General features: G+C 33.0%; 1 protein-coding gene across 1 annotated transcript in view; it reads left to right on the top strand.

Moving 5' to 3' along the window:
- The window catches only part of LOC149409328 (uncharacterized), a 28,255-nt gene extending 4,880 nt beyond the window's left edge, over positions 1-23,375 (top strand). Inside the window, exons 3-14 of the mRNA XM_089649828.1 lie at positions 1,493-1,643; positions 1,780-1,822; positions 1,951-2,039; positions 2,154-2,659; positions 4,611-4,799; positions 5,948-6,109; positions 6,307-6,435; positions 6,768-7,094; positions 7,628-7,861; positions 12,596-12,726; positions 14,184-14,408; positions 16,199-23,375. Of these exons, the coding sequence (XP_089505954.1) occupies positions 1,493-1,643; positions 1,780-1,822; positions 1,951-2,039; positions 2,154-2,659; positions 4,611-4,799; positions 5,948-6,109; positions 6,307-6,435; positions 6,768-7,094; positions 7,628-7,861; positions 12,596-12,726; positions 14,184-14,408; positions 16,199-16,292 (2,280 nt within the window). The 3' untranslated portion in view covers positions 16,293-23,375. The remainder of the gene's footprint in view (positions 1-1,492; positions 1,644-1,779; positions 1,823-1,950; positions 2,040-2,153; positions 2,660-4,610; positions 4,800-5,947; positions 6,110-6,306; positions 6,436-6,767; positions 7,095-7,627; positions 7,862-12,595; positions 12,727-14,183; positions 14,409-16,198) is intronic.
- Positions 23,376-23,588: the final 213 nt, after the last annotated feature.

Raw genomic sequence — 23,588 nt, 5'->3', positions numbered from 1 at the left:
TTTAGTATAACATTAGTGGCTTTATTATATTCCTTTTCACAAAGCAATTAAAAGAATGGTTTCAGGCATGTTGCAATTGAACTCAGCTTCGATGAAGTCCTTAAGCTTTTGCATGTTGGTGCCCGAATTCATTGAATTTGAGTACTTGTTGAATATAATGACTGAGCATTATCATCCGAGTATATATTTCGCAACCAGTTCAACTTAATAATTTCTTTCGAAGAAAAATTGCTAGCCTTTTTTCCATACAAATAAATATAATAATATTATCATAATGTTTAACAAGGCCATGTCAATAAAAAAGTAGAACATATTTCTACTTGACATATTCAGCCATATTTGAGGATATTTTTTAGATCCTAAAAAACGTACAATACGAAAGTAAAACTGCGGGATATTTTGATAGTAAAGTTGTTGTCTGTCACCATAGATCAGAGACAAAATTGCCTGTGTGGCAGCTCCAAAAAATTTTGTTACCTTAAATGACATTTAAAATAAAAATTTAGCTTTCAATTGAAACAGACGGCCCTGAATATAATATTATCTGGGCCATCTGTTGCTAAAGTAAAAGCAATTAATAATAATAATATTTGGCTAATTTATATAGCGCCGTTTTTGTGAGAAATCACCTCAAGGGCGCTGTAGTAATTGCTAAGTTATTAAGCTATGGACCCCCCCCCCCCCCCGAGTCAACACAGCGCCTGAGTTGCAGACCAACTTCCCGCCGTTAAGCATCAATCGACCGAATGGATAGAACTACCTTTCCCGGCCAAAGTGTTTAAAATAAATAATCTAAAATTAAAATTTAACTCCAGGTTTAAACTATCTGTTTAAATAGAGGGTCCCTTATGCAGAAAAACGTGTTTATGTGAAAAGTGTATTTCGAGATATTGGCTGGTAAACATTGACTGAGTAGTGAGCATGTAGATATTATTGAAAAACAAATAAAATTATTTGTAACAACATAGACAACACCTTTTATGTATTTTAAAAAATGTATTCTTAAGTTTTGTTTACAATAAACTAAAAGGAAGAATAACTCAATTTTTCTATTTGTACGTTCTACTAAAAAGGAACTTACGTGCACGTCCTTACTGCAACTCTAGGTCCTGCACTGGTGGTTGAGATTTTAAAACAATTTTTGGTTTTAACATAGACGGATATATGGTGCATAATTTTAATTGATTTGCCCAAAACCACCGTTATTTCAAAAATGCTGTTTTTCCACATAAGGGCTCAATTGTTAATACATATGTGCTTTAAACCTAAAATGCCATTCCTGACTAATCTATAATCGAAAAGTGGTTTATTCTCATGCAGACAATCATTTTTTTTTCTATTATGTAATCAATAGCTTTGCACATTACATGAATAAGTTAGGGTTTTAAAATAAAATATTAACAGAAAGAAAAGAAAACATGAAAATATTGCATGCCTAATTAATTGGTGGTGTAAATAGATATGTTAATAATAGTGATGTATTGGTTTTCAGACATTTGCCCTCCCCTTTCAGGATGCCCTTATATCTGATATGCCATCTACTTCAGGATATGTTTATCCCAATGCAGTCGACCCATTGGCTGTAAGTCAGTTGACCATTGGCTGCAAGTCAGTCGACCATCTGCTGAACCAAACGCCAGCAGGTATTTTAGGGAATATTTTAAATTTAACAATTTATTTTATTACAAGGTACATTTAATGTTATTAAAAAAACAACAATATAAAACCAGAATAATTGAAATAAATATTTTTTTTTAATAATGTATTTATTTTTTTCAGCACCTGGCGGTTTCGCTTCCATGCCCCAAACCAGTGGAGGACAGTGAGTAAAAAGTTTTGTCTTTATGTTATGTAGGTACTACCATCCATGATATGTTTCTACTAGTAAAACTAGAATACATACATCCAAGAGTTTTTTATAGTTATTAAATATTTATCCCCGATCCACAGAGTGTATGGGAGCCCAGCCCTCCCTATGCAGCAGCCAGCCTATGCCCTGTACGGCGAGCCTACATCTCCACACATCTTCCAGAACACAAGTAAACCATCATTTTGGTCAAACATATGCATCCTCACAGCAAAAGGTATTTTTAAACCTTTTACTGTTGAACAAAGTGTCCAGTTATATTTTAAAGCTTTTGTATTTTCTCTAGTGACTGCAAATACTCCTGTTAACTTTGACGTAACCTTGGGAGGGGTGCAATATGGGTTCAATGGACAGCCCAAGCAATCCAAAGGAGGAAAGGTCAAGTCCTCCAAGAAGGTGCCTGTAAAGAAGAATGCGCCATTGACATTTAAGCCGGCAAATGCCTACGTGAGAGAGTGCAACCTCCCGCCTGCTGCGTCCAGCCGCAAGAAGACCGCTGAATCAGCTTACATTAAAAAGAACTATGGAATGGATAATAATACCACCATCTTAGAACCCCCTAACACTTTCCGAAAGATTGAGACTAGTTGCCGAGACTTTTCATATGGAGAGACCATCAGTAACCTCGGCAACAACATCTTGTCCAGTATTGAGAGGGCAACGCACGCCGGCAGTAGTTCTCCCTTCAGTCTCTGGCAGACGTCAGACGAGGAAGCTATGTACAAGAACCTCGAAGACACCAGCTGCATCAAGCCCCTTCCCCCCAATAACAGTGATCATCCACTCAAGTTTGTTAGTGTGCCACTGTGTCTGATGTACTTGTTTGATTAGGAGCTTGCATGTTTTCTTTGGTTTTAGCTTTGGAATTGTTACGCTTGCACTCTTGTGTTATTATTTGATTTTTTCTCTTCTTGTAGGAATCGGCCAAATATTTAACTGGCCCCAGTCTAGATTACTGAACAAATAACTGGTGGGGTGGACAGAATAACTTTGCTTGACCTATTTGCAAGTCGAATGATAAGAATAATGTCGAGCGAGTCAGGTGATGGGTCTTTAATATAGAAAAACATGTGGGTGTCTTTCAGAACTGGACCAATTTATAAGTTTTTGATATTGATTAATTTTTTAGTTAAACAACGTCGCCCCAAATGCAAAAGTCATTTGTGTAATTTAGACACTTTGCTGTTATGGATGCAGTTTGCTTAGTCATTTGTTAATTTATATAAATAAAAATTTTAATCTTTTAAATACAGTTAAAATACATTGTTTGTACTCAAAAGTAATTTTTGCACATGTGCTGGGATGACGATAAATGCTTTAACATTTCTACAAAACTATTCGCAAACTACTATTTTGGCTCCTTTCTCTGATTAGCACTCTCATAAAAAATAAAGAGAAAGAAATTATTATTTTTTTATATTCAAATATATTATTAAAAGTTTAATATATTTTATTAAACTTTTAGTATTATCTCCTATTATTATTAAACGTGTGGTTTCTGGCATGGGAATAAAAGTAATAATGCGTTGTTATTGTTTATTAAGTAGACATAATTTTTTCCATATTTCCTTAATGTAAATTGAATGAAATCGCCTGCATTGTGAAATTGCTGAATTTTAAGCTCTCTACCATATTAATGTTTCCATTATTTTAAGCTATTATTTCACTTCAACATATAACATTAAATTACAGTAATTTATTTTTGGGGAATTGTGCTGTGTTGCGCTATCTCCTTCTTTAGCCACAATTTTATAAGCTATCTCCTGCTTTCAAAATATCAAATAATAAATAACATTTGATTTGCTAACATACATCATTGTCAATAAATTTTTTATTTTATTGCTAAATATGCAAATGAAAACTAGGGGGTCCAGGAATTATAGGTTTAGCAAATACTTATTTTTTATATATTCTTTAGTCATTGCCTCATTACTGACAATCTTGACTTGGCTCCAATTTTCCCGGTGAACAAGACTCCTTCACTCCTCGCAGTCCTTTGCTGCATGAAGTACTCCAAAGCATCGCTGATCTTTCTCTGCCACTTGCCAGTAACCATAAGTTTCTCCAGGTTTGAGTTCTCAGTTTAGTGATCAAGGTGTCAAAAATATCTTAGGATATGCAGTAGGCAGACAGTACTCAATATATTCTCCAGATTGTCGGAGCGATATTAAGTTTTATGGCCTACAATGCCGACAAAGCTATCTCACATGTTGTAAATGGTAGTAACTTTGTGAGGGATTTTTTTAAATTTAAATACCTTAAAAGCTTTCATCAAACATAAGTATCAGCTGACACTTTTCTTTTAAGTTTAACTTTACACTATTGAGATCACAAGTGAATGGATTCATTATCCTTTGTTTTCCGAATTATCTTGTAATTACTTGCCAGTTGCCAGTGAAAATAACTTTAATTAAATTCGATTGAAGCAGAATCTTGTAGCCTTTTTTGGCAACCTGATTATTATGATTCGTGACCCCGTGGTTGAGGACTGCCGCCCTAATGTGTAAACTGTTTTCTTTTTAGTAATTACTCTCACAAACTCCACAAAAATCTATTTTGCTTTAAAATTCAACATTCATTTTATGCAAACATTTTTGGTGTTGGAATTATTTGCAGATGTGCTTTTTGCTATCGTTTAATGTATTTTGTTTTAATATCATCATATTTTTATTTGTAGTTTTATAAAATGAGCCATCAAATGTCAAATGGGGCATTTTTATAACCTCACAAATCTTATTTGCAGGATATTAACAATACCATGCTCTTGAGTACTCCAAGCCAAGAAGCCCTAGTACCCAAGAGCCATGGGAAGGGAAAAGGTAAAAAGAGCAAGAAAGTTGTTCAGCAAGAGAGGCAAGTGGAGATTGAGAACAGAGCTGAGACTACTGCCAATTTAATAATACGTGGCATGTTTTTGGCTGATGAAGACCCGGTTCGTACTAATAATAATAAATCTGCACAAAAACTACCATTTTATTGTTTCCCCAAATAAACTTGCACTTTAAACTGTTTTACTTGCATGCCATTTTGACCACAGGTTTGAAGAGGCATTTTTCGCATGCCTATTTTTTTTTTAATTAGTTAATTTTCAAATACAAAATCTAAATTGATTGGCTAACCTCTCTTTTAGATATAGTTATATTAGTTATAGAGGGTTGCCATTCCCCCAAGTTTCTTTACGCCCAAAATTAAACAAATTTTATTTTTATTAATTTGGTCATTTTCAGATGTTCTCTTTCGTTCAGGCTTAAAAAATAGAAATTGGTTTGAAAATTTACTGTGAATGAAAATGAAATTACAGTTTATTTTCACTTGTAATTGTAAATATTATTTTCAATATGGTTGGATAATCAGGAAATGCTATTTTAATTGATATTAGTCCTTGCGGAATAATTAGTTATATCAGTTTTCGTAATGTACATTCCCCGCAACATAATTCTCCCCACAAAACATTCAACCAGCTTAAATTGATATTCCCCACGAATTGGCAACCCTACGGTAATGTGCTTACTTGAAAAACTGAGAAACCTCTCCAGGCCGCACAAGCAGAAATGAAAAGTCTGAATGCAAGGTAACTGTTAAGAGCTCATTGTGGCACTTTTCTGCTCAATGGCGCGAACATTTGCGAGCCAAACCACGAATCGTGGGAAAGGAACGGAGCTCGCAATTGTATACCTGCTAAACTATCTACTGCTAGTTAACAAAAAGCTTGAATGTTAGTTCCAATTTGTTATAACGCGGAGAAGAACATAACTAACAGTAAAACATGGACATCACTAACAATGGCCGCCAAGGAACAATCGATTTTAATTTTAATGAACTAACTATTAAAATCCATTATTTTCCATCTCCGGAAACTGAAATACTTCTCATTAATATCCAACTACTACAAAGTATTTTAAAAATAAAATGTGTATATTAAGGTTGTCCTATTCTCTGTATATTTACCCTTAATAATAACATTATGTATAAATTTAACATTGAATTTGAAAAAAAAATTACTATTTACCTATTAACTAAGAACACCAAGTTTTTAAAGAATATAGAAATAAGAAGGATAAGCATTGTAAAACTTTTCAGGCTCCACCGGCAGATTTACCCCCAGTCATCATGGACACAGATAGTGCGCATCCAAATGAATATGAGGAGATATTGCCGGCTATTATTACGGAGGTTCTTCCTCCCAAGATTGAGGAACCTCCAAAACGTGCTGCCTCCCCATCCGCATCTGTCTACTCCTTCGTAAGTGTTCGTATCATCATCATGATCTACTTGTGGGAGCATCATTAACTTTATGTTGTCTCATTCATTTAATAATATGTATGTATATTTATATATATACATTTTGCGGCATTATTTATTGCTTCTATTGTTATTATCAAAGTAGCATTAAATAATGTTGTTTGTCAGAAAATATAGTTTTACTTCTTTGCTTATAGGAGGACAGTCAAGATACAAAGGTTGGGGAGAGAAAGCTGAATGAACCTCGGCTGAGTGTAACGGAGTCCCTGAACCGTATGGGCAAGAGGAGAAGCCGGGCTTTTGGAGTTTTCGCAGGAAGTTCCCAAGTAACTATTACTTAGTATTAATCCAAATATATACATATATATTAACTAACTAAAGGCTAATAGTTTACTGGCAGGGGTTACCAAAGAGGATAGACTGCCACATAACTCTGTCTTTGCATACACTTCTTGCTTCATTCACGTTTACCTATGGTTCAAACCTTTTTACCTCAATCAATTTCAACTGAATCCATCTGACTTCGCCAGCTTCGATACTTCCCACCGCACTCAATCTTAGCCACCAACTTAGGATATTACCTCACTCTTACTTACTTAATTCTATTTGGTGCAAGGATCTAATTTGATAAAACGACTTCCAAACTCGTTTCTTATAGGTAGAAACAACAACTGTGCCGATTGACAACACCGTAAAGCGTGGTCCTTGCTATATGGATCCTGCCCGGCTGATTGAGCCTTCACGAACTTTAGACCCTATGCGGGTGATTACGGAACCTGCCAGGATTATTGAGCCCATAAAGACCATAGAACCCATAAGAACCATGGAGCCTGTCAGGACTATGGAGCCTATAACGGTGATTGAGTCAGCACCAATACAGGCCACCGCTCCAACACCAACTCCGACACCTGGCAGGAAGAAGAAACCTACCAAAAAAGAGCTTGCCAAGAGCCTTGCGGCAGCAGGCCCTTCTGGTTTTCCCATTGTAAGTTATCATCCTAAACTATCATAAGAATCTTGTAAGAAAGTTCCATTTCTCCAATACGAAACTAGTTTCTTTTACGTTTTACTTTTAAGTGTGGTGAAAAGACAACTGAGATTATTACAAAGATTTTTCAAAATATCTATTCATTTAAAAGAGAGTGTCGGTGGCGACTTTGTGTAAAGCCCGAGCAATGCCGGGGACTTCAGCATGTGTATATAAATATAATGTCTGTCTTCAGTTTTGATAATAATTAAAATCAATAACTTTTCATCATTTCCTGCTGAAATTTCGAACCTCACAGGAACAATATTATGGAGCAACTACCTGTTGGATTTAATGATGAACATTGTTATTGCTTTTCTTTCCAGTCAACATAATACAGAATAAAATCGAGTTTTTGCTTATGATATTATTGGCCTCTCTTTTTATGTAGTAGTATTTTACTGCATTTTGCCGGTTAGCCAATACTAACGGGAAATCATTTCAGACTTATTTCAATATTTTTTTAGACCTTCACACATTAACAATTTCAGGAAGACAAACCAGTGGCTAGCACATCCAAGGGAAGGAAGCGTGCGCAGAGCACTTCCTCACGGGTGTCTGCCGTTTCACAGGCCGAATCTGCCTCCAGCCTCACAGGCATAACAGATGATAAGAATCTTTTCAAGAACAAAACTCTATCCCTGCTCTCTACTGAAGAGCCATACTATACACCACTCGGCACCTTTACCCAACCTGAAAAGGCAGAACCAGTCAATTCTCTGGAGGTAACTTTGTGCATTCTTATTCAATTCATGCATTTTTAATCGATCAAAAAATCATCTTTCTTACAGAAATATTTTTAAATTTAGATATTGCGATAAAGGTCTCATGAGCAGCATACTCGAGGATAGTTTGAAATGTTTTGTAAGCATAGTCTACATCAGGGGTGGGGAACCTACTGCCCGTGGGCCGCATGTGGCCCGCGAGGCTTTTTGATGCTGCCCGTGAGTCAAATTACTATCAGAATGTGAAAACGGTTTTAACTCATTTCTGGCGGGTATTTTTGGTCCCGCGTGAATTACTTTAATTTGTTTTAAATTGCTATATCTTCAAAAATATTTTAATAAAATTTTCTACGTAGTAACTCAACATACCCAAGCTATAAAAGTACCAAACGAAAATAGAATGTTATTTGAAATGCCACTCAATTAACCTTGTAGTATGTTTATTACGGTCCGCCTATCGGTATTTGCCCATGCCTGTTTCTTTAAATACGCCTGACATATCTCGCTCACTTGCACATAGGAGTTGAGTGGGGTGGAACAGAGATAGAGATTTGAATCGGGTTTCACGGTCATTAAAACCCTCATTCCAAGAATTGAATTATTACAATAGCAATTAATATACTATCCCTTTGTTGTACTACCGATGTATATGAAAAGCACGAAGATAAGTAAAAAAAGAAGACTTGCATTACAATTCGATAATTATGTACATATAGTTGAAACCTTTACTAAGAGATCGGTTTATAATATTCATATAAAAACATTGAATAATTCCATCTTTCCTGCCATCGATGAGGCCGGCGCAAAAGGTAGAACTACCTTTCCCACCCAAAGTGTGTTAAGACATTATTACAAAACCCAGAGAAATGTATAACTAGCTGACATGTATTTACTTATGCTCCTACATAAGCAGAAAGCAGTTTAGACACAAATAAATAGGCGATCCATCCCTTTTTGATTCTATTTTATGTTCTTATGATTTTACTAATAAGAAATTATATGTGTAGAAATGAATGTAAGAAATTATTAGTGTAATGTTAATTAAAGTGGGGACTCGCTTACAGTTGTGAATTCATCTGCATACGCATTTAAGAAGGAAACCATTCTAGTTTTTGAAACGCGTTTTTAAATTCTAATTACAGATTATGTATTGCGAAAATTGGTGGAAACCATTTTCGTGTTTTGGGTGTGGTTTTAATAAAATTTGGGAATGTGTACAAGGATTAACTCTTATGTTAAAGGTTGTGTTCAGAACGCAATAATAAAATTTCAGTTGTGGATTAATCTGCTGATGCAATTTGAAGAAAAATATTATAGTGTTCGAACTGCAGTTATAAAATCCAGGATGCAGACTGTGTTCTGCAAAAATTAGGACGAAACTATTTTCATATGCTGTGTATAGTTTTAATCACGTCTGTGGACTCGCACAAAGATTCAATCTTAAGTTAAAAGCAGTTTTGTCTTCCGAATGATGTGTTCAAATTCCAGTTGCAGACTTAGCTACTGACACATTTCGAAGGAAACCGTTTGCATTCTTGGCAGGTGTAATATAAATATAAAATAAACTCGATACATGGTTAAATGAGATTATAATAGTATATCGAGGATTCCGACACCCCCCACCCTCTACCAAATACTAAAAAAACAATGTGCGGATGATACTACAAACATTCAAATGATCTTCAACGGCCTATATACTTGGTATATAGGCCATGTATGTACATTGGTATATGTACGTTCCCCATCCCTGGTCTATATACTTCAGCTTATTGTCTTTTTTTCATCATATCTGAAAAATGGGTTTGTAATACGCTTATGTTACTATCTTGTCCTTTGCCAAGTACTCCATCACGATGATTCTTTAACCTTCCCTCTTTCTTTAAACCTAATGAAATTATCACCATGTTCATTGCACTTTCACCAGCAGTCCATATAATTACAGTTTGGATTCCGGTACATAGTGGTGGTTTTATGATTGTCATAAATGTCATTTGGTTTGCATTTAAACTTCTTCTTCATGAGCCTACTGGCATCCAGTTTTGGATATATGTATATGTATCTCCCTTAATTTTTTACATATTTGCTTATTGGCGGCTCTCACCCACCAAAGCCTGCAGTTCTATTAAAATCTTCAGCCCAACTCATCTGTGGGCGTCATCTGTTTCTCTTTCCCAAGAATTATCTGTCATTGCCAACACTCACTGCACGAAAACCTCCTTTCGAGTGTGTGTTTTAGTCAACAGTCGACAATATTGCTGTATCCATCACATAATTTTCTCCATAATATTCCATAGTACCTACAATATTTTAAATCATGTATCTACAAAAAAACATTGTTTAATGCACATGTAAAGTCACTGCGAATTTTATCGAACTAGGCTTTTCCATTAATGTGGGAACAAAGTGATTATTTAAATACAAACATTAATTACACTTTGAATCTGGCTGAAATTTTATCTGATGTTGAATTAAAAATGATGCTTGCCCGAGGTTGGAAAAAAATCTGTTGGAAATTTACCAAACTTCACAAACTATCCTCATCATTTTAACTAGGGATATAGTATGTGTAGGTACATTAAATTTAATTAAATCGTTAAAATAATAAATCACTAAATAATCGTCAATGCTTAAATGAAATTGAATTATTTGTAAATCCATTTGTGTTTAATAATGATGTACACACAAGTTAAGTATACTTATCAAAATTAGTGAAGAAGAACACATTTTCCATAAATCCAAAGCAGGTTTCCATTCACACCACAGTAAATTGATTCTTTAATTTTCATTGTTTTGTCATGTATTTTTAAATTCTAAACCTTATGTAGTGTTCTTTTATTTTGCCAAACAACACTCCATTATATATTGTTTTTCTATACAATTACTGTGCATAAATGCATTGGCTATAAATAAAACAGTATTGACTTGAATCGAATTTTAGTAATACTTTTGCAAATTTTTGTTTAACTTGTGAACTAATATATTTTTTTCAGGCTATTTATTTGAATCTTATTAGAATATAAAATTGTGGAACAAGCACACAGTTGTTCGAAATGATTTCTGTATTAAATTAAATGTTCATTCATTATTATGTAGATGTTTCCCTCAAAGTGCTTAAATATACCTTTATTATTCATGATGTTTCTTGTAACAATTTATTATTTTTCCATTTATGTAAAATATTTAATTATGCAGAGTGTGTTGATCGAAAACCTTCCTCATCCACTAACCAAACAGTTGACTGATTAAATATCTCATGAAGTCACTGAATATTCTATTGATTTCCGAATTTCATTTCTTTATTCGGGGGCTTAGGATTCGCAGGGGTCTAACTACAAAAACTGGTGTTTTAAGTTAGGCTTGGTTTCGGTAATACCATAATCATATTTATTAGTAATACAAAGCTCCATCTCGTACATACAGCCATTTAAGAAATACAGTTGGGCATACGAGTATTTCAATCATTATTTGCATTTATCTCAAAACTTTTTTTATAGATAGGCCTCTGTGATCCTAAACCTCCGTATTGATGTTCTACGTTTAGACTAATTTTGGCCAGGGATTTATTGTTTTATTTTCTCATTGTTTACATTCTTCCAATCATTAATCGCCAGTCCTGTCTGGAAGGCGATGTGTGAATGGTGTACTGCATGTTTTATTTCATTTGATATTGTTTTGGCTGCCAACCTAGCGCGCCTCACCTCTTAATGTCTTAACCCATCAGCATACTAATTTTTTATTTATGACATCTTAACCCATTGGCATCCGAATTGTTTGGCTAAAAAATTGGCCTTCACATCCGAATTAATTTTGTACCAAAAGTTTTAAGTGCAGTGGTGTACTAAATCTTACATAACTTTTAAACTAAACATGCAAACGAAACAATCTTTTTTAATTTACTTGTGCATTGAATCAAGGTATGTAAAAAATGTATGCATTGTTTAGAAAAAAATAATAATATGATTAAAAGAGGATATGAAATTTTTTTTTTTCAAAAACCAATTTTTTTTCTTCATTTTTTATAATTGGATTAAGAAAAGTTGTACATTAATCATACTTATTACCATAATATATATTTTTGCCATTTGGGCTCTTGTTAGCCGCCCACCATGCGTTTTACGAACAAGCTTGTCAATTCCCGAACCACACGCCATTTTGAAAAAAATCAATGAAGCTGAAATATAACAAAATTTCAATCGTAAATACCAGGAAAAAATTGTATCAACGGAGTCCTGCCAATTACTACGAAATAAATGCTTAATTATCTACAGAGCGATTGGCATTTAAAATTTTAAACACAGATGTCAATAATGTATCCCTTTTTCGTTTTTAAGCCGACAGACATCAGACCCGCCGGGACGGCGTCGTTTGATTTTAAGACACATCGCCGTACACACGCCAGGACGGCGTCGTTTGATGCCAATGGGTTAAGAAGGATTATTACTGTGCAGTATTGCACCCTATATTTCCCCAAATTAAACACTTTTTATGCTTTTATATAGTGAAACAACACAAAACTGCGCTATATAAATGCTATGTTATTATTATTATTATTATTATAATTTTATTATGAACTATCTAAGTATGTGGGAAAAGTTTTAGTCGCCCCAATGGGGCGGGCAATATGCCAATGCAAAAAAAAGTGCAGCCCCCCAATCTGGGCGGCAGGTATGCCAATGGGATAAGTTGTCATCCCGGTGAAAACTTAATGTATTACTAAACTAATGATTCTATCAGGTACCAAAATGGCGTATACGACGAATTCGGCCTCAGACCTTGTACAATTCTGAAAATGAAGAAAACGTCCATGATTCTGTTTTCAATAAAAGACATGGTAAAATGGAAATCGAAGAGAGGCGGATTAAAAGGTAAGTCGAGGGTGGCCATTATTTGAACACTTCCTTTATTGTTGCTCTTTAACTCTTTACTCCATCCAGTGTTTTCTTTTTGTAGTTGGATACTGCAGTATTGAAAGATTTATAATACATACATACTTTATAATAATTCCAGTAAAATAAGTGATCTTAAAAATGTGTTATATAAAACATTATTTTTTTTAAGAAATGTGGCTCCAGAAAATAAGTATTAATGCTGATAATTTTTTTGTTTTTCTTGTGGAACGAGAAATATTCTGAAGAAAATTATTTTACCTTTCTGCACAGTTGGCCTAATTGGGCACATTGGTTTCTTACCCCTTCACTTGGAAATAAAATTTTGGTTTAACCCTTAGGATACGACCAGCTACAATAGCAGTTCAGTGAAATCATGACTACCTTCAGAAGCAGTGTATAGAGCCAGGTTTAAGAATTTTTGAATGAATTTCAATATTGTCCATGAAAATTCCTAAGGACTATACTGACATTGTAGATGCATGGCAATTATTTCAAATATAATTTTCAATATTATATTTGCTTCGAGATATTTACAAAATATTAGCCGTCTACTAAGGGTGTGCCACGTATTGCTTTGATGAAATCGAATTGTTTTATTTGATCTTACTAAAATATGTATTGGGAATGTTGTGTGACAGAATAAAATATGAGAAGGGGAAAGATCAGTTAGGATATACCTGTTCATTCGGGTTTTGTTAAGTTTGAAACTTTCAAATGCCATTTCAATCTAATCTATCACAATATAATACACGTATATCAGGATATATTAATAATGTCTATCCTCTGAACCTAACAACCTGAATTTATAGTTTGTGTAGTTGGTGTAAGTGACTTAGTTTTACTATTATTCAATTCAAAGGTTGTAGTCAAATAATTTCACGCCGATTCTGGGAATGTAAAAAGTAGCCTTGTATTACAAATCACAAATACAACTTGATCTCTTAACTCTTGTATTTGAGCAATTGTTAAATTGATATATTATAAATCTTTCACTGAGGTTAAAGAGTTGATAGAATAGTCTTCACTACTCTAAAGTATTCCCAAGCAGAGCACGTATCCACGTCGTCACGGAGCATTTCACTGGAATGTATGTTGTAACTTGTTTGTTGTATTATATGTATTTGGAATCGATGTTAAATCAGCGAGTTAATACAAGATTTTTTTTTACATGTTCTTATATAATTTGTTCAGTAGAAAATATTTTTCTTGAGAAATATTGTCTGTGCTAAAATTATTATCTAATAAAGTAAATGTTTAAATGCTCCTTTTCATTTTCATACAAAGTGTGAGAAAAGGAAGATTTTTATGAAAGCCTTTTAGTACAATATTCGATGACATGCATACGATCTCTCCCTGGGACTTGATGCTCTGATTCCAACCAGTGAATGTGATTGATTTATACTCACAGTTGTGTGTTATCTTTTTCTTTTCAGATGGGACTTTCAAAGACTGAAAGAGCAACTGCACCTAAAAAAACTCAAAGACCGGCAAGAAAAGCTAAACCCCGGTGGTAAAAAACTTCTTTACCGACCATACAAACCCAGGAGAGTCATTCCACAGTCCCTTTGGCAAACTAATGATAATGCCTTAGCCATTGAAGTTACAACTACCTTACCTGTGACTTCATTTGGTGAACTCGTTCCATCTTTCAAACCACGGTGCGTAAACTAGGCGTTCTAATTCATTTGCATTTTTGCTAAATATGCGATAAAAAATATGTACAGTTCTAAAATTTTATGTTCAGGGAAGTTCTTACTTTGTACATTCATTCCTCTTTTGGCTGCCTCCATAGATAAGTTTGTGGGTTTATATTTCGATTTGAAAACACATTTTTAATTTGAATGTAGGACACCGAGTTGGATAAACAAGCTCGGAATATCGATTTAATTTTGGTGGAATTAAGACAAACTGGTCTTGAAGACACACTAAAAATATTTTTTAATTTTTTTTTTTTAATTGTATCGTATAAATAAATGCTTTCGGAGAACAACTGCATACTTAACTCAATTTCGCAAAAAATTGTCTGTTGGACAAAAATGAACTAGAGCGACGGGTATGTAATTTCTTCTATTGGTATCCATTTTTAAAGTTTTCAACTACTCTAAAAATATAAAATAACAGGTGTTTGATGCAACCGTTTTTAGGAGTGTGAAATTTAAGTATTAACACTCATTTACATTCATAAATATCTCTAGCCATAGAATAAAGAATAACACAAGAAGTGCCTTGTGTGCATGTTCCGTAATCCAAATATTTGTCTAATGGAGGCTTAAATTTCCAATACAAAACTGTGTTTACGAAATTCGAATGGGATGGAGGTCCATGAAATCAGGCAAGTGTAAGTGAGACGGTGCGCTGGGCTATTGGGCTAAATGGAATATTTGTTTCTATTCAAATTTGTATGGAAGGTACTTTTAGTTTTCTTCTTTATTCTATGGCTCTAGCTCTGGAGACACTACCATAAGGCATGCTGTGACATCTGTGCTAGGGAAATGCAACTTAAAATTGGGAGTCATTTTTAAACAAAGTAATTTTTAATTAAAAAAAGAAAGACAAACATTCCCGGGATATGAATAATCTGACCGTATTTAAAAATTTCCTTCCACCACTTCAGTAATTGGAAAATGTTGCTTGGCTCGTGATGGAGGACTTGCCATCTGAGGAATTAAACTCACCACGCCTGGGTGAGACCCAAATGCGACCCAAACTCTGCCACTGACCAGTCGATTTTCGATTATTTTATAATTTGATATGTTGTAATGTTTGTATTTGTTTTTAGTTTTTTTTTTTTTTTAATTTTATAAACTCGCTGTCACATCAACCCAATATTTGTATATATATGGAAATGAAATTGGAATTTTGCGAAAATAGCGGAAAATGTGATAGTGAGGGACATAAAATATAAGTTGTTCTGTGTATGTATACATTTTTCTTTTGGTAATCGGATTATGTAATTTTTAAAAGATATAAATGTTTTTTTTATTTTTTATGCGTATATGTTAATTCTTGTGCTGTGCGTAAACTGTTTTTGAAGCTTAATAGTGATTTGTTTTTGGGGTATTATACCTCCTTCTTTAGCCAATGTTTCGGACAGCATTGCATTGTCCATCATCAGGGCAGATGTGTATTCAGATTAGACATCTGCCCTGATGTGTAATCTGCCCTGGCTAGAGAAGGAGGTAGCGCATAATACCCCAAAACAAATCACTATAATACTTTTGGCCGTGAAAATCTCAAATCATACCCGTTTTTAAAGTGTACATATTCAAATATATTGGAACACAAATCATAATACATACTGTGATTTCCAAGTGTTTGCACCTGTGTACATGAATTTTTTTTTTTTTAATGTTTTATTTTTTGTCGAAAAATCGCATTGTTGCTTACATACAGCTCTACTAAATCTGAGTTTTGCAGTTTTAATTATTTATGATGATCTTATTTACAGAAAATTTCATTTACCCTGGATTCCGAGGCAAAAGGGGAAGAAGAAGTCCAAGGGTCGCCGAATGGAAAAGAAACTCAAGGCAAAGGACGATTGACAATTAATTTTCAAAGATCCTCCACCCGTTGTGAAGGATCATTACCCCTTAATTTTTCATATTTAAACTATGAAAATTTATTATGGGTTTTAAAAGTAGCAAGCAAGAATATTTATATATAAATATGTTGATGAAGTTGAGTTAGATCTCATATTCTTCTTGCTAATGGTTATACAGTACCCCGTTAATTCGAAAAATCGGACAATTCGAAATTTTTGCCAAAAAAATATCCTTAGAAATTTTTTATACACTAACTTCTTTTTTAATTCGAAAGTCGTAATTTGAAATATGTATATTTTTATCCGCACTTTAAAATAAGTAATTCGATAAAAATCGACTTTCACATGAATAAATCTTTTAAAATTTCGTAAATCTGAATCTGAAAGACAGACATGGCAATAAATATCTGAAAAATGTATTTTTACGTGGTTGTGCATCATCCTAATTAGTACTATGTATTATTATTTTGAAAATCTGAATCGATTTACTGGAATGTCGTATTTTTTGGAATTTATTTCTAATATCTGAATTTAAATGGCCAGCACGACGGAAATTGTCGGCAAAATTTCAATTAATCGGAAATATATTGTATTTTTACAAATTTATTTTGAATAGCTGAAAAAAGGATTGGCCGCTACAGAAATCGGCAGCAATTTAGGTGGAAATATATCGTATTTTTACGAATTTTCGTCAAATATCCAAATTTAAAGAGCCGGCCTAAAATATACTGTATTTTTACTAATTTTCTTTGTGAATAACTGAATTCGAAGGGCCGACCGCGGTGGTAATTGAGTGGCCGAGGAACTCGATTTTCCCGTGGATATCGAATTAACGAGGTTCTACTGTATTATTTATTTAGAATATAAAAAATTTAAGCCTTAATCAAAAATTTATAATTTGTCCTGTAATCATTGGTATTTGCCATTATATTGTATTTATAACCAGTGCATAGAATCTAAACTAGATTTTCCAAAGAATAGTTCATCACTTACATAGAGATTGCACATAATATTATGTAATAAGATTTGGTTAAAGCCATTCTTCTTGAAAATCTTGAGTGCCAATTTATTTTTACAAAATTGTTTTTTTAATGTACATTTTTATCAGTACATATTATGTACGCTGTACATATTTACAATGAAACTTTCACAAATTAATTTTATTTTTATGTCCCAAAAGTAACAGGGAAACTATGTAAATAATCATTTTGTAATCTGATATTATCCTTTGTAATCATAAGTATTATAATATATCACACTATTATAGGTAGAATGTATGTCATATTGCATAGTGATTTATTTTGTAGGTATGTATATACTTAATTGTTAATATGTAATATCGTATCCACATCTTATAAGAAATAAGCAAATAGAGACAAATCTTTTTTTTATCATTCCACAATATGTGCGAATAATCACACATTGTTTGTAAAGTACTGTATTATTTAAGCATTTATTTACTATCTCTATCCTGCCATGCATTGCTGTTGCTCAGTCAGTCTGTGCAGATGGAGAAACAATAACGCATGTTGGTTTTACGTCCAACAGATGGCGCTGTGTTTTAAAATAAGTATGTTTTTACCTATCACAGATGACAAAATGCAAGTTTTTACCTATCACAGGCGACATCTGTACAAAATATTTATATAAAAACACAGGCATATTCAAATGCAACGTTGTGTCAATATTTATATAAAAACACAGGCATATTCAAATGCAACGTTGTGTCAATATTTATATAAAAACACAGGCATATTCAAATGCAATGTTGTGTCAATATTTATATAAAAACACAGGCATATTCAAATGCAATGTTGTGTCAATATTTATATAAAAACACAGGCATATTCAAATGCAATGTTGTGTCAATATTTATATAAAAACACAGGCATATTCAAATGCAATGTTGTGTCAATATTTATATAAAAACACAGGCATATTCAAATGCAACGTTGTGTCAATATTTATATAAAAACACAGGCATATTCAAATGCAATGTTGTGTCAATATTTATATAAAAACACAGGCATATTCAAATGCAATGTTGTGTCAATATTTATATAAAAACACAGGCATATTCAAATGCAATGTTGTGTCAATATTTATATAAAAACACAGGCATATTCAAATGCAATGTTGTGTCAATATTTGAAAATTATATCTAAACAAATATAAATATTTCACTTTCTAACTACATACATACAAATACCCTATATATACATTAATATCTTGTTGGCATTTGTTTCTTTCAGGGGGGGTGAGGCGAATAACGACCGCACTGCCCCAATTCATATCGACTCGAGGTTCGTTTTCGTTTGCTAGGTTCACTTTCGCATTTTACTGACCTTGAACCGGTCTCATTGCGGAGGAGAAGAGTCAGGCTACACGTAAGTGTAGCCAACATGTCGAAAATAAAATTCATTCGGTCGATAGAGCCTCAGTACACTTACTTTCTGGATACGCATCGTATATTTTTTTCTTACAAAATCTCACCAAAAAGTTTACGATGTTTACCCATTTACATGGAAAAAGATTTTATTACCCTATAAATGTGTCTTTTTGAAGTATTGTATCATTTCTTCAAGAGAGCGTGTCACGTGGTGTGGGTTACGTGGTTTGTTTTTTTTTATATCTCCATTGTTAACTTGATAATGAAATTCTGTCGGAAACGAGAACTCTGCGGTAAAATTTTTTTGACAAAATCGTTCTCCGAAGGTTTAGGAACGTTAATCGGCCGTCGTACATATAGCTTTTGGTTAAAAATGTCCCACAATAACTGAATACAAACACAACACAAATAAACATCACATTATAAATATAAAAGTAGGTACACACCTCTCGCTCCATCCAAATTCAACACCAAATCATACATTCCTTTTGTTTTTACACTTTAATTTATTCAAATATTTTTTACCCATTACTTGCCTGCAATGGGCAAAATGATAATTTTAGGCACATACATTCAAACACACATATATTTTAATACATTTGTGGTCACACACTCATTGCTTCATCCATACTCAAACATCATATAAAAGTAGGCACACACCTCTCGCTGCATCCACATTCAAACATTATACCATGCACCACATTTTTACCCATTAGTTGCCTGCAACGGGCAAAACAGCTTATTTGCAAGTATGCACTTCATGCTTCATCCACATTCAAAAACCAAATCATAAATATGAAATTCGGCACACACATCTTGCTTCGTCCACATTCAAACGTTGCATAGAATATTTTCTTTACCTATTAGTTGCCTGCACACACATCTTGCTTCATTCACATTCATACATTAAATAAATAAAAATGTATCTATTAGTTGTCTGCAACGGGCAAAAAGCTAATTTTAGGCACATACATTCAAACATACAAATATTTTATTACATTTCTGGGCACACTCATTGCTTCATCCACATTCAAACATCACATCATAAATATAAAAGTAGGCACACGCCTCTTGCTTCATCCACATTCAAACATTACATCACACAACACATTTTTACCTATTGGTTTCGGTCAAAAAGGAAATTGTTGACACTCTTTGCTTCATCCACATGCAAAAATACATATTTTAATATATTTGTAGGCACACACTCCTCGCCTCATCGACATTCAAACATCAAATCGCTTAGCACTTTTACCCATTAGTTGTCTGCAACGGGTAAAAAGCAAGTATAATATTAATATCATAGTTTTTGATTATCCTGGTACTGTATTTCGAAACTAGTTAAAAATGTTTTTGAACATCTTTTTTCTTATTATTGTTTTATTGCAAATTTTTACTTATGATAAAGAGTTCATTTCAAGAATAAAAATATTGCTACTTAGGTTTTTTTTTAAACATTGTTTTTTTACATCATTATATGCATGTATGTATATTATAATGAATACATTATTTTAATCATTAAGTTTTTGCTGGCGATTATTATAATATTATTTTTGTCATCAAACAAAAACTACACAGGTAGTGCAATATTATTTAAGTTACCTACCTGCATTGTTTTCATTGTAAATTTTATTAACAAAATAATAATTAAACTATTTTTATTATTGGTTTGTGGCATAGACATCCAAATTGATAGACTAGCTTATCAGGGAAAAGGGAAGAACTAAGTGCGCGGAGGGGGCGTGACTGTCTTGCTTCCTGTAGTTTGTCAATAAATGAATCTGACAGTATACAGATAACTTGCATTGTATTATCACCATTTAGTATGCGAAAGTAAATCTGCTTACCAATTACTGGTCCTTTTGACAATGGCGCACAAATTGCTGTCTGCGTAAAAATATAACTACTAATTCTAAATTGGGTGACAAATGTTCAGACTTGAATGACGGCCGGCATAGTCCAGTGGTAACGCATTGGACTGCCATTCCGAAGGTCGCGGGTTCGAACCCGGCATGCGCAAATAAATTTTATTTGATTAATTTGTGTTATTTCACAATTAATTAATTAAAATAATATATAGTATATTTGCGGCACGTTCCAGAGTGGAAGATACTACCAGTATCGCCCTAGTGTAAGACCACCATTCAGAATTGAAACGTTGCTCCAAATGGCTTTAGCCGTGTTTAGTGACTAGATCTGAATAGCCAGGTACTTCCCCACCTTCCTCTTTCCCTTCCCCACTTACCTTCAGCCTCACAACATCCCCCAATTGGGGATGCCATAGTCTCACTGGCTCCAGACGGGAGCAGTTGGGACTCTTGTGAGGTATTCACTATAAAAAATTTAAAAAAAGACTTGTTTCCAAAATTTAATATTTTGTTACACTATACTTTTACAAATGTGTTATAATTTGCCTCCTTCACTTATTTTTAGCGACACTAGGCAACCCAATTTCAAGGCGGATTAGTTTTTTTTAACAATTTTTACAAACATTCCGCTCCTGCGCAGAAAAGTCTCACACCGGACTGCATTGCAAACTGTTGCCTTACTTTAGAAAAGTTTATTTTTCTGTACAGGGTCTGGTTGTTTCAATGTAATGGTGTTCAACGTACGACTGATTTCATAGATTATTCAAAGCATTCTCGAACCTTCCTGGTGCCAAAAGTATGTTAGGACAAATCTATCAATTTGGATGTCTATGGTTTATGGCATTTATAATCCTATACTTTAGATAGTTCATAAAACCGTACTTATGTTTTATGCATAAATTATTTACAATTCTTTGTTAATATTGATAATAGTTATGTATGTATACAGTATTCTCTCACTAATTGGCCACCCCAAAAACCCAGCAAGTGTTATATTAGTGGAAGTGGTGGATTACATTCAAAACATGTTAAAAAGTTAACATTCAAGCCTGGGAAGGATATTACTAGACACAAATATATTCCATTAAGTCTCTGAAGGACAGATCTGACTGACACATTATAACTTTTTTTTTGTATATTTATCGAATTCCGCTTCACGGTTAATACGGAATATTTATCTTTAAAAACTAAAAAAAAAAAAAAAACACTTTAAATATTAATTTTGTTAAATTAATTCATCTACGCAATATATCCCGTGTTCTCGGCCATGTTTGAGTTACTACATTTCATAGACAATCAAATATGACTAAGGTCACTCTAGTTGGCGGCAACATCATAACAGGACACAGAAAATGATAACACACTCAAAAAATCAAAACTGACCAATATTACAAACCACTGTGACTAATATTGTCTATGTTAGAAAGAAAAATAGATTTTCTTCTCAAAAAATTCTACTTGATTCCTTAAAATCGGTAATCGGGTAAAATCATAAAAATTGTCAAATTGTATGATTTAAAATTGATGGAATTTTTCTGTTGAAGTTAAAACATTTATTTTTATTATATTTTTGGCATAAAAAGTGACAGTTTTCTTACTAATAAGGAACTGCAGTGAAAGGTATTGTGGATTAAAAAAATATATTGATTTATATCAACAAATGCTGATTAACTAATAACTTTTTAGTATATATTATTATACATATAATTTATAAATCGTCATTTTGAAACTAATAAAACACCGTGTCAATAAAGCACACCGTTTGGTTGGTGCGACTAATCTACTGATTAATGTATGTCAGTAATATATCTGTGGTTTAAAACATCCACATCAGGGTCGCCACTTCGTGGAGTATTCCCCAAATTGCAGGGAATTCCCAAGATTTTCAATAATTCGGTTTTTGTGGGGAAAATGCGGAGATTCTGAGCATTTCTTTACTATCCAACCATATTGAAAAATAATATTTACAATAATTGTGAGAACGCACTCAATGTCAATTTTTAAATCCTGAACAAAAAATAAAATCGAAAAATGACTAGATAATGAAAAAATACGCTAATTTAATTTTTTTTTTAATTTTGGAGGTAAAGGAACTTGTGGGGAATTTGAAAATCTCTTCATTTCTTGTGGGTATTTTAGAACATATGCATTGCAAACTCCACGGTCCACGTTCACAACCTTTTTCGTCAAATAAAATGTAATTTTAAACGTAAGTTGAATAAAAATGTTTTGTAAGGATTTCGTCGTTATATCGTTTTGTCTTTGAAATTTTATCTGAACATATTTTAATTCAGGTTTTTAAACACCGATAAATTGTTTATTAGGTGTGGTCATATATGCTTTTTTGCACTTTGATTCAATTAACATTAATGATGAGATGCTGACATTTTACCTAGGGTTTTTTGACGTTAAAAGTGGATAATCTTAAGAATCAAAATCGTATGCTCCCATACAAAATACAGCGCAGGTTGAAAAAGTAACGTAGGCTTCTTTAGGTAACGTTACTAGTCACCTCCACAGATATGATGCGTTTTTGGGAGACCCAATAAATTAAAACTTTTAAAAATTATTTTTACTAATTAAACTAACTATAACAATAAATATATATATATATACAGGTATTTAAGTTAGAAGAAATTTATTGATTAAAAAAAATAATAATGGACTGCAGTTCCTCATTTCCTAAACAAAGGGAATGTGTTTTCTATATTATGTCGAAATCTCTCAAAATTATTGACATTTTGTGTCTAAATTCTAAAGTAATTTTTTCTTAAAACATTTTTTATATTTGATTTTATTATTTATAAATATCCACGTTTATTTCAAATACAACCACCTAAGTGTAATTTTATCTAGTTTCCTAAATGGTATTTGTTTTATGTCAACGTAATTAATTAATTTAATTTAATTTACTTAATCACCTCGGATTCATTTTTTTAATTTTATCCACCTAAATTTCAACACATATCAATCATACAGTATCATAAATCAATAAATTATCTAGTATACCTATTTTTATAAATTTTTATTTAAGTTCAAA

Source organism: Hesperophylax consimilis, chromosome 31, assembly GCF_061612785.1.
Source record: "Hesperophylax consimilis isolate HC1 chromosome 31, BYU_Hcon_1.0, whole genome shotgun sequence".
Lineage (NCBI taxonomy): Eukaryota > Metazoa > Arthropoda > Insecta > Trichoptera > Limnephilidae > Hesperophylax > Hesperophylax consimilis.
The sequence above is the reverse complement of the archived record's forward strand: the minus strand, read 5'-3'. Positions and strand labels throughout refer to the sequence as shown.